We start from the raw sequence: 12,071 nt of genomic DNA, 5'->3' as shown, positions 1-12,071 counted from the left end.
CAATGACAATGAAAATTGAAGTCCGAAAGGTTTTGGGTAAATTTATTGAATTAATGGCAAGCTCGCACGAGTTTTTTTGTTTCTTTTCGGTCAGAATTATGGTTTCTGAACCTGACTTTTAAATGCGTGGAATTCGAAACCACCACCTGCACTTTGCATTTGGTGGCAGGAGGCTTAGTAAATAATTCCAGTCGAATTGCACCCAAGGTTTTGTTTGATTTGATTACGACCGGCCAAGTTGCAAAACTTGAAAAGTCACCAGCTTCTAAACAAATACTTACAACATAGATCACATGCTTGTTGCATTTAGAGCATTCGCAATTTTCGGCCTCGGTCATGGTTTCGACTTCTTTTGAATTTGGAGGGTGCAAGAATGTCCCTTCAAATTCTTTGTTCTAACGGTATGCTTGGAATGACGGATTTTTGGCCGGAAAAATTTAACTTACTACTCGTGGGTGTGATTTCGAGCAATTGCAAATGTTTTTACACGATCAACTAAATCTAGGTAGCCTCGGATTGTAATCGACCACTAAGGGAAAGGTTTTTTTCTTAGTTTTTGTTTTTGGCTTGAGAACATCTGATCTTTCCATTGCATGGCCTTCTCAAACTGTTTGTCCACCAGATTCCCATATGTAATTTTGTTGTTTGAGGTTGCCTTTGTATTCACTACAGCGCTTCACAAAAGAGGCGTTGGTGGAACAGTTACGCCTAATTCTAAGGGCTACTCCATAAGGGATAGCTTTCTTACAATGATCTGGGTGTGAGCTATTGTGGGGCAAATACAAATGACTATCAGTGGGCTTGGAATAAATATCTGTTGAAATAAAGCCATCTTGTAAAAGGAGAGTAAGGTCCAAAACATTGAGGCTGCTTTCAGAATAAACCAATTCAAATTTGATGGTATGATATAGTGAATCAATATAGTTGGTAAATTCAGGGAGTTTCTCAACACCCTGTGTCCATAGATCAAAAATATCATCCCTATATCTCAACCAAAGCATTGGCTTAATTTTTCCCTCAATTTTCGCTTTGTGATCAATTACGCCCATGGCCAAGTCTGCATAAGAGCACGCACTCTTGGGCCCCATCGCGGTTCCGTGCTGTTGAACATAGTTATTGTTATCAAATTGGCAATTGTTGGATTTCAAACAAATTTCCACAGCCTCTAAAATGCATTCTGTAGATGGTATTTTGACAGATCTTGCATCTAATGCATTTTTAACTGCCGTAACCCCCAATTCGTTGTCAATATTGGGAAAACATTGCAACAACATCCCATGAAACTAACAAAGTACCGGTTGGAAAAGGCCCTAATTGATTGATTTCGTCAATCTTATTGATAAGATGCGTAGTATCTTTGATAAAAGAGGGCAAACTTTCTGCTAAAGGTTTCAAATAATATTCAGTAAAGGCAGATAACTTTTCAATCGCTGTTCCGCAACAAGAGTAATAAGGCGGAGCGGGTTACCGACTTTGTGAGTTTTGACTTTGCCAAAAGCTGTTCCAGGTCCTCGGCCGAGTGTTGGTAACCCAATCAGCGATTTCATCTGTTATTTGACCTTCCCTGCGCCACTTGCTACTCCAATCTTTAACTAATTTTAATTGCTTTTGTGTAGGATCTAAGGACAATCTCAGTAAAGAGGAACGTCATGCAATGAAAAATTTGAAAATAGATGACAGGGTTATTAGGATTCAAGATAAAGGCTCTCGTTTTGTTTTATTAGACCAAAAAGAATACGCAGAAAAAATGTCTAGTCAATTAGATAACACGTTGCACTATGCTAAGCTGCCAGAAGAGCATTATGAAGATTATTGTGTAAGGGAAACGAAATGATATATCTCTTTTATCTCAGACACTTACTTTGTGGAGTTCAAGACTGGTTCGATTGACTGGAACCAAGATCTAATCATGGACCATAATAACGTTTTTATCGACGCTTCAAATAGAGTTGTCGAGACCGTAAGTAAAATGTCTCTTTTCTTGTTTTCTTCAATGAATTCGCTCTAATTTACAATACATATACAAACTGTCTGTCTACCAGTCCAAAGATTAATGCCCCAGGTTTTCATAATGGGAAAATAGATTCTGTAAAAAAAAAAAGCAATTTAGCCATGATCCATTTTCTTAACAGTGATGTCCACCAGATCCAACAACCGCTTCAGCATGAGTAGCATCATTAAATGAACCTCCAAAATTATTTTCCAACACTTTCCGAAAAATATTGATGCCTTACGGACACTCACCATAAAATCAATTTTCCCCAACACCCCTTTTCACTAAAACACTTGTAGGCCTCATTATTAATGCAAAATTTAAAAGTAAACAAAACAATCTAAAAGGGGTTTCAGCTCTCCTAGGATTTGAAATTATAGGCGTACCGCAAACGCGCTGTCCCAAACCTTGGGACAGCGATGCGGAAATATTTTGAGAATCTTAGACATTTTAAGCAGGGCCCTTTTTTTACGTCACTAACAAAAGGCACAAGGAAGGCTGATTTTCACTGCTTTAAAACTGCCTCTGATATATATCGTCTGCACTATGCGCAAGTCAACTTTCATCATTATGTTTTCCAATTAGCAAAATAGAGCTCTAGAAATCAAATATGCCATTCCTACCGTAAAAATAAACGGTCAGTCGTTTCTTACCACAGGCCGAATTCAGTAGTAGAAACAATACTAAAAACATGAGTTCAATTTGAAAAACGACTTACCCCAGCTTGTTTTTTCATCCCGGAAAGGTGGAAGAATCGTCATCTTTGAGGAGTTGACTTTAATTTAAATGCCTTCAAATGATTGTGAATGAATTATGCATGTTTTCCTTACACATAAGCCTGACAAAATGTAAATCAAGACCAGGCAAAACGTATGTTGTTTTCAAATAAATTTTGTACTTTTTTTTAATTAGTTACTGGAGAAAAAAATGATGAACTTAGCGATTTAGCGACTAAAGAAGGAAAACATATAAGAAGTGAAGTAGAGTCTCTATTTTATGAGGGTCGCACGTATATTAATAACCATAAGCTGCTTATCTTGTGGTCCTCAATCAGACTAGACCGCAACGCCTGGAACTCTTGTGGCCTGTTTGATCAGTAGTAGTGTGTGGGAGTTTAAGAATGGCTGCCTGTACGAATCGAGAATCGTCCCTCAACGACCATTTTGGCAGATAGGTCATATTTTGCCCAAAGATACCCTTTTGTGAACTATTTTCAAAAATCATATTTACAAGTTCCAGCGCTTCTTATTTTTTTTAGAAATTTGCGAAAATTTGAAACCGCAGTTAAAGTACGGTTTTCTGTTTTTTTGACAAATTGTTCAAAATTTGCTGCGAGAACAAAGCAACGGTGAAGTCTTAAAATGAATTCAATTGGCACCAACGTAACGCAAAATAAGAACAACCATTCTTATTTAGTTCTACTTTGATACTTTTTACGGGAAAGTTAAAATTGTGATTTTCTAAGCTCATCCTCAAAGGCCGCATAACATGGCGGTGGCTTTTACTTCAGGTAGAGGAGGACAGAGGGCGTCATCAGAAAAGAATGCAAATGCGAGAAATTTACTCACAAATAATTAATACATGGAAGTTTGGCAGTGTGGAAGTGTGGAAGCTTGGCAGTGTGGAAGTGTGGAAGTTTAGCAGTGTGGAAGTTTGGTAGTGTGGAAGTGTGGAAGTTTGGCAGTGTGCGTTAGGGTTTGTGTTCGGGTTAGGGTCACTACCACACTGCCAAACTTCGACGCTTCCACACTGCCAAACTTCCACATTGCCAGACTTCCACACTGCCGGACTACAAAGGCGGTCTACTAACATACAAAATTATTCAAAAGTACAAAACTATGAAGTAGCTTGTGTTTAATTATGCCACAAAACTAAGTCCATTTTGATGACGCGTTACGTGCTCTTCTACCCGAAGTAAAAGCCATAGACTTTTTTTGCAGATACGGCGGCTATTTTGATTTATATTGTTTCAAAAGACATTATGGGATGCTCAGGGGGCAAATTAATATGTATTTGCCCCCTGGGCATCCCATAATAGCTATGGCCGCCGTATCTGCAAAAAGGTCTATGTCGGAGGAAAATGGGTGATATTTAACGCGATAAAAATGTACCTGGTACCTCATTCTTAAACTTTTTTACTTCATATTCTTGAAATATTGCTATTATTCACTTTCTGTGTAAAGTTTTATGCTCGAACTCGGAACGCTTCCCTTTGAAAATATCAGAAATGTTTGTAACCTGAGCGAGCTAAATAACGCGAAATTTGAACGCAAACTGATGCTAATTATTAATGTAGAATCGTCGAAGTGAGTTAGTCGAAGTTATCCTTCAGAAGTATGAAAAGTGACTAAAAATCGTATTTGAGGGCAAAGATCCGCAAGTGAACTATATATTACTCAGTTCAAACACATTTTAATTGATACCGGTTTTTGAAAGTGACTTTTCTATGATATTAAATATGATCAGTTTCCTGTGAAAAGAGATCGTGATTCCTACGACAAGTTAATATTTTAGGTGCAAGAAATGTATTCCATTGCAATGCGAAAGGTATCGATAATTATTTTTGTAATCGTTTACATTTCTTTTTTTTTTTTCTTTCGTTTTGAACAAACGCAGTGTCAGTTTGACTGAAATGTATGCACAACTTGGCAGACGGTTTCATTTCAAGAGCACACTTTTAAAAGGTAGTAGTAGAGCAAAAATATGACAGAATTTCAAAGAATTTCAAACCTAATCAGTATACATACCGGTATTCCAAAAAAATGTAAAAGACGTAAATGATACCAATTGAGATAAAAGGTTACTATCGAAAGAAAGCTACTTAAAAGCAGTACGTACTTAGACTTGCACTTCAGTGAGCTACGCAAAGTGAGTCAATAATGTTATCCGTTTCATTGTGGACTCATTTTCTGGAGGCATGCATATGGGGTGACCCTATTCGACCGACTGGCGGTTTGAAGAAATGGAATGGTGGAATTGCGGAATACACGGAATATTCTAAAGTACGGAATATATGGAATATTCTAAAACACGGAAAATATGGGTATTTTGAAACACGGAGTATAGGGAAGACTGTAAAACACGGAATATGTGGAATATTCTAAAACGCGGGATGAGACGAAAGTCTTTTAAGAAAGAATATAAATATTACCTTTTTGGCCCGTGAGTAGCCTGGGTAGGATAACATAACTTCAGATGATAATTTTACATTTCCTTGCGACAAAAGATGTAAAATGTGTTACAAAGAAGAGGTAGCCCCTGGCTGATATGTTTTTGTGTCTCTTGGACTGTGCTGAAAATTTGCACCCGCACATTTTCACATTCAGAGAAGAAAAAATGGAAGAAGACAATGGTAAGTGTCTAAATTGTCTTAAAAACATAATGTACGACATGTTATCGTTTCTTTTGCAGTCTGATTTGTTAATTCAGTGCCTTTTTAAAGGTCTTTGTTACAAAACCTAATTTGTTCATACATGATTTCCCTAGCAGATGTTGTTATGATCACATGCGGACCATTTTCCGTCGGTGTTGTTGTTATCGATCTGCAGTGTTTTTATGGTGAGAATCTCACTGGTTTGGCGTCAGTTACCGCGTGAACAAGACGAGGTCACTGGCCGGCGGGTCGGTGTTTCCTGCCTTGTCAATTTTCTTGACTCTCCAACTGGCGGTCGAGAAAAAGATCTCGCAAAATGACACCTAAAACAGCTCAGAACAACCAAAAAATACACTTTGGACACTTTGTTTGATCTTTCATTGAAATATTTGATTTCAAACTTTATTTCCGAGCGACCAAATCGCAACCGCCGTAATGTATTTATCCTTGTACAGATCATAAAAAAAAAATTCAGGGGTTTCAATGTGATTGATTCCTCCGTTAAGAGTGAGATGCTAATTGATCTTCGTCAGAGCAGGTATTGTACCTTATGCAGTTCGCCAGATATATTTGAATTTGATGTTAACGTAAAGTTACACTACCATTTATTGTTGTTAATTAATAACAAATGTGGGTGTTTGGGAAAAGGCTTCCACATTTCATTTTGTAGCCTGTGCCAAGCGTCAGGTTAGTTAGAGATCAGCGCGAAAAGGGCAACTTGGCGTATGATGAGATGAGGCTGACTTCTCTCCTATGCTATTTTCTCTCGCCGGTTTTCGAGCTACTCACGAGATCTCGAAAGCCTGGAACAGGCTAAATTCAAGATTGCATATGGATTGCCCGAGAAAAAAGATTGGGGATGTTTGTCTGGCTTGGAGACGTAAATGGCAGAATTTGTTATCAGTGCTGTTGGCTATTGTAATTAAAGTTTGAAGCTTTGGACATTCACGAAAATCACATATGATATTCAAAATTTAATCAACATGGTCAACATTTCGATGGCTTTGCTGGCGTCAACATATGAAATTAGTAGAAAATGTTATTAGGGCGCAGGGCCAATATAAGGTAGCGTTTAAGGTGAAGACATTAGCAAAGCTGCTCCACACCGTCATAAAAACCAACATCACCCACAATTCCTCTATTCGCTCTGACAAAGGGCTAACGCTCAAAAGGTCAGCTTTCCAAATCGTTTACGGTGGTAATTCGACCCTTATCAATACGTTTGATAAAACAGAATTTTGCAGGATGTCTCACTCTCCCACCGACGCAGCAACACAGTTACTTTAGAAACTCGAAATTTGTGATTTACATCCGTTTGTCTCAGCCCTTGGCTCCGCGTGGAGGAACCTGCCCTGCCCGCATGACAGCTCTCCAACCGGAGACCTGTTATGTTGGTAGCCCCATCCTGGTGTTATCATTCTCAACCGTTCAACACAAAGGTTGGTCTCGTCCTTTGTCTTGCGTGGGGAGAGGTCCTTACCATCAGTAAGATACCACCCGTCAGTAAAATTGACGAACCATCGTGTGCATACTATGTGACACGACATATTACATCTATTTGCAGATTATGTCTCTTGAGGAAACAGACATTAGTTAAACTGCACAAAGCAGTGCTGCATTAACTCGAAAAAGTTTGATGGCAGATGCATTGCGGTCACATGTCAAAAGCTACAGAAAAATGAAACTCAACGATTTCCTTGGGAGCTGTGGCCTGTTGGCAATCAGTGAAGTAGATATTGATTTATTGTCCGCTTCAGAGCGTACCAAGAGACGATATATTGCTGAATCTCATGAACTTGTAGTGGCTGTTCTCAAAAGGTTCGTCGAGTCATTCCACAGACTTGTGGGACGCTTTGATAACCTCAGACAAGATGCGCAAAGTCTTTGACCACCCCAAGCTCGAATTTGATGAGAAGAAATCTTCGGACGAAAGTAATGAGAAGTATATCAAAGCTCTAGATCTTGCGGAGACATACGACAATGCATCCAGCAGAAATATCAAAAGACAAGTACTTTTTATCATAGCAAACCTGACCACCTTGAAGAAATCCCTAAATTTATGCCAGGTTTAACGAAATATATGTTCTGTGAAGCACGAAAGCACGGATTGACGTGTGGACGTGGGGTTCCTGTGGTGCAAAAGGCTGGAGTACTCACTAGAGTTGACATCAATCAGTTAGATCATTATCTAGATAGATCATATCTGGTCCCTATATAGTCCCTGTTCTTGAAGTTATCTTCTGGAGAGGTAATTCACACCCCAAACGTTATTAGAGTTTCAATGAAGGAGAGAATTATCGACACAGTATTGCTAAAAGTGTGAAGCAACTCCACTCAGCAAGAGTACTCTTTGCCGTGTCCTGTCTGCTTGCAGTGCATCAATAAGAACCCTCCAAGGGCTCGACTACTTTATTTCAGATGGAGGTAAGGCCTTCGACGATTTGCTGAAGTTGGTGGACCAGCTAATCGAGTCTGAATGCGTAAAAAAATTGAGTTGTAGAGCCACAGGGTCGCGAAAAAATTAGCCTACTGTAAATAACAGAAATTCTTTTCCGGTAAGTGATTTTCGTGTGTACAACAAAATCCCACTCAACGTGCAACTCATATTTATAAATGCTCGTTATTGGTTGGTAATGCTCAATTGCGGATGTCGTGTGGAGGCAGATCCAGGCCCTTTGTAAGGTGGGGGCCTCAAGCTTTTTCCTGAAAATAGCCTAAAATGGCTTGGTGGTGGGAACACTCCTGTAGACCCGACACTGTCATGTTTCACAGCTTTATCCGTCCTCTTTCATGTGTCCGCGGAATCAATGTCAGAATTAACTTGTAGTGAACGCAGAGGCGATTGTTATCTTTTAGAATGTGAGTTATCGTGTACAGCACGCATGATTGCTTCTGGTGCGCTGTTAACAAACAACTAAATGGCAAACTTCGCATAGAAAACTGTAAGCACTTTCCATATTTCGCATCTTTGGGTTAATGTAACACGAACGAAAGGAATACATCTGTAAATTTCTAACAGGCATAGCGTATATGCTCCAGTACCGTATCACGGGTAAGATCTTGTCAAAAAAAGTAATAATGTGAAAGATACATGTGACGTATATACTCTAAAAAAATTGTGCTATCTGATATCCAGGCGGTAATTTTAAATAGTCACTTTGAATCCGAAAACGATAAAGACGATGCCCTTCACCTGCTCCAAGAAGCCCTGACAGCTAAAGATAGCTGGAAAGCTCATCAACTGCGAGTTGTGAACCAGGATAAAGCACGTAGTGATGTAATCGACTGCCTGAGTGAACAAACGTCTTGCTCATCCAAGACTGGGGAATGACATTTCTCTCCCGGCTCTACCGTGAGTCTCAAGGTGAATGCTTTGGGAAAAGAGGCATTTCCTGTCCTATTACAGTCGCTTAAAAAAGAGAAGTGGTGAGATTGAGAGGCAAGCATTCATCGACATAGTTGAACGTTGTACCAAGAACAGTGCCTCTGTGACGATGGAACATGTTCTCACAATATTAAAGAGGGAGAACCCAGAAATAGAAAACGCATTTTCCGTCAAGATAACACTGGACGTTATCATTCTGCATGCCAATATTGTTCTCGCTTGTAAGAACATTGAACTGGGATTTCCATTCGTCGCATGGACTTTTCTGACCCACAAGGAATCATGTGCGATCTTACGTAAACGAAAGTCATGATGTAGTTACCAATGAGCAGTTCCAGGAGGCACTGCTCTCGCATAGAGGAGTTCTTGGCGCTGGAATTGCTTTGCTGCCTGATCCCGTTTGCCACAAACTTAACGTCAATTGGCCAGGCGCATTAGTAAAGTAAACAATTTTTGAGTTCACCCGTGAGGGGGTGAAGTCTGGAAAGCATACCAAGTTGGTGAAGGAAAACTACTCCCGTGGTCTAAATTCGAAGGTAAAAATCGCAATCAATCAGATATGTTACAAGTAGTTACATTGCTTCTAATTAATTTCCGCTTTAACTTTTTCTTTTTATAGTCGTCGAGGTAAAGATTTCGTAACTTTTAATTACATGGATCAGAGCGTGAGATTGGTGTACTGACATGAAAAGTCACTAATCTTCAGGCCAGCTCCCTTCATGTGCACAAGTTACCTTCCGTTCTAGATCTATCACGATGTTGGAAAGAATAAATTCGTGTAGTGATTGGAAAGTAATCACAAATGGTGCATACAGGTTATATCGAAGTAAACATCCCACCGATAAGCCGGTTGGATAAAGCCAATTTTGACAGCTTTTCTCTTTACGTTTAAGGTATCGATGTTCTATCACAGTTGTAACGGATGTCATGTTTCCCGATGGTGGATTCCACCCAGTGAAGCCAAGAAAGGCAACTGAGAAGAGACTGCAAGAGTGGAAAAACCACCAGCATCGCAGTTGCAGAGGATCACGGAAGCGATAACGATGACAAAAACGAGCAATCAGTTGCTGAAGTTGAAAACGGAAGGTAAAAATTATTTGCCTACCCAAACGGAGTTTGCATCAAAATGTATCAAGTGAACGCTATGGCTCAATGGTTAACCACACGCCTTACGGTCAATGTGTGTTTCAGTTTGGGAGAGAGTCCCTTATGGATACTGTGCGTGCGAAGGTCATGTACTGCAGAAGGCTCCTAGGTTAAAACAATGCCCTCAAGGCAACTAGGGAAACCGCGGCAAAGTCTTCAGTACCATCGACACACAATGTACTGGATAAGAGGTGGGCGTTGAGATCAACCAAAACTTCCAAACCTTTCAGTGAGAAACAGAGGCGTTTCCTCAAGGAAAAGTACACAATCGGTGAGACGCAGGGGAGAAAACTTGACCCTATGACTTTAGCTCGACAAATGAAAGTGTCCAAGGGCAGTGGTGAGCAGCGACAGTTTACCCCTGAAGAACTAATGACTGCCAACCAGATTCAAGGCTTTTTTTCCCGCCGAGCACAATCTAAGAATCAAACAGTGGTTGAAGGTGCAAGACGTTTTCGTGGCAGCTGAAGTTGAAGATGCCGTGGCAAATGAAGTGCTAAACCAAATGCAACCCATTCATCCAGTCACCTTTGACGGCTAGAATCTTTGTGATCTTGTGGCTACAGGAAGGTTGTGTAAGCTTACAGTACCCGTTGTACGAGGCATTTGCTGCCACTTTGAACTAGAGATCAGATCAAAATCACAGCAACTGCCACGCCGAAAAGAAGCGTATGTGGAGATATTGGACACGCTACTTACCAGCTGACCATTTCAATTGTGTCGCATACCTCGCTTAGTTTATCGCCAACCGTCAGTTCTTCCAGTAAGATTATGCTATGCTTGAAATTGCAACGACGGTCTTCCGACTCCTAGCGTACTACCTTTAAGAATCCACATCATCATCATCTCTCTGAACGAGCTATGTGCTACATAGGTTTTCATTGTATCAATGTTTATTCAATACATTGTTTCAGTGTGTAAGGGTCGAAAAGCACCCTTAACGCTAGAGTGCAGTTTCAAAATTTTGTTCAGAACCCATGCAGGTTTCATCATCGCACAGCTTAAAACACTATCAATTAGTGGGGGCTCCCAAGGGCAACAACAATACACTAACAAGAAACGGACCATGTTGCCTTTGGGGACCGTCATGTATTTTCTAATGAGTAGTTATTTGATGTCGACACTTATTCCCGACCTTGATACAAAATATTTCTAAATAGCGCTAGCCGTGCACTTTGCAAGTGGTCGCACAATAGGCAGCCCAAGCTCCCGTCACTTCAGACAGCCGTTGAGAATTTAAACGCGTTATAAGACATTGTATGGGAAATAAAATACCGTCGATAATAAAGCCTAAAAAATGCTCAATTTAACGTTCATTCAATACAATGGATAAAACTGACTCACCTCTGGTGTATTCTTGTGCCTTTTGGAGCTTATTTTACCGTTTCGGGAAGTCCGTGTTTTCAAAGACGAAGTCAAGGCTGCACACTAAGATTCCGACCTTTGTCAGCTCAGAGGCGGTTTGCGACTCCATCCCAGCCGCGATTTTTTCACGCAAAGCTAAAGCCATATCATTTGCGAACCTCCGTGAATGTTTCGTCGTCAAAAATTCTCACGCACTTGGCTGGAAATGAGCATTTTCTGCTTCGATTCCACGATAGCTGCTGAATTTAATAGCTGCTGATAACCGAAAAGGACACGGAGCTTGGGTCCGAGGTCAAATTAACTCCACCCGATGAGGTACAGTCATCTCATGTACAACACGTACCCTATCCCCACAGCGGCTTCTCGAACAGCCCCATGGTTATGGGCGACCAATGACATAGCAAGGCGTCGCGACGGGACATCATCAAACAAAACAAACAGCAAAATTTGAATATTCTGTGGGGTTTTCTTCGAGCAACAAAACATGTTATCAAAGGCGAAGAGATCGCTCGAAAATCAACATGATTCCTCTCCGAAACGCCGCAAACGTCCGAGCTATGCCCCACATTGGAAATAGTGGTAAGTTGACTGCGCTACTGTACAATGTACGGAAAGCTATTATAAACACATTAAAGGACTTTGGCATTGCGCGTTGGGAAATGCTTATTCCAAATATTTTTCTCATTGACTTCTATCCAATTGCGATTACTCAGAGGATAGCCTTACCTTTACAAACGACATAATCAAGCATAGTCAGACAGAGAAGGAAAATCGAGAGTGGTCAAACTCGTTGTCGATTAAAACAGTTG

At 40.3% G+C, this 12,071-nt stretch overlaps 1 protein-coding gene across 1 annotated transcript in view; it reads left to right on the top strand.

Moving 5' to 3' along the window:
* The first annotated feature begins 1,170 nt into the window (after positions 1–1,170).
* Positions 1,171–12,071, top strand: part of LOC138053823 (uncharacterized) — a 25,511-nt gene continuing 14,610 nt past the window's right edge. The window contains exons 1-2 of the mRNA XM_068900368.1: positions 1,171–1,186; positions 1,854–1,960. Coding sequence (XP_068756469.1) covers positions 1,171–1,186; positions 1,854–1,960 — 123 coding nt within the window. The remainder of the gene's footprint in view (positions 1,187–1,853; positions 1,961–12,071) is intronic.

The sequence above is a fragment of the Montipora capricornis genome, chromosome 6, assembly GCF_036669925.1.
Source record: "Montipora capricornis isolate CH-2021 chromosome 6, ASM3666992v2, whole genome shotgun sequence".
Lineage (NCBI taxonomy): Eukaryota > Metazoa > Cnidaria > Anthozoa > Scleractinia > Acroporidae > Montipora > Montipora capricornis.
Note: the sequence above shows the minus strand (reverse complement) of the source record. Positions and strands in the feature narration are given on the sequence as shown.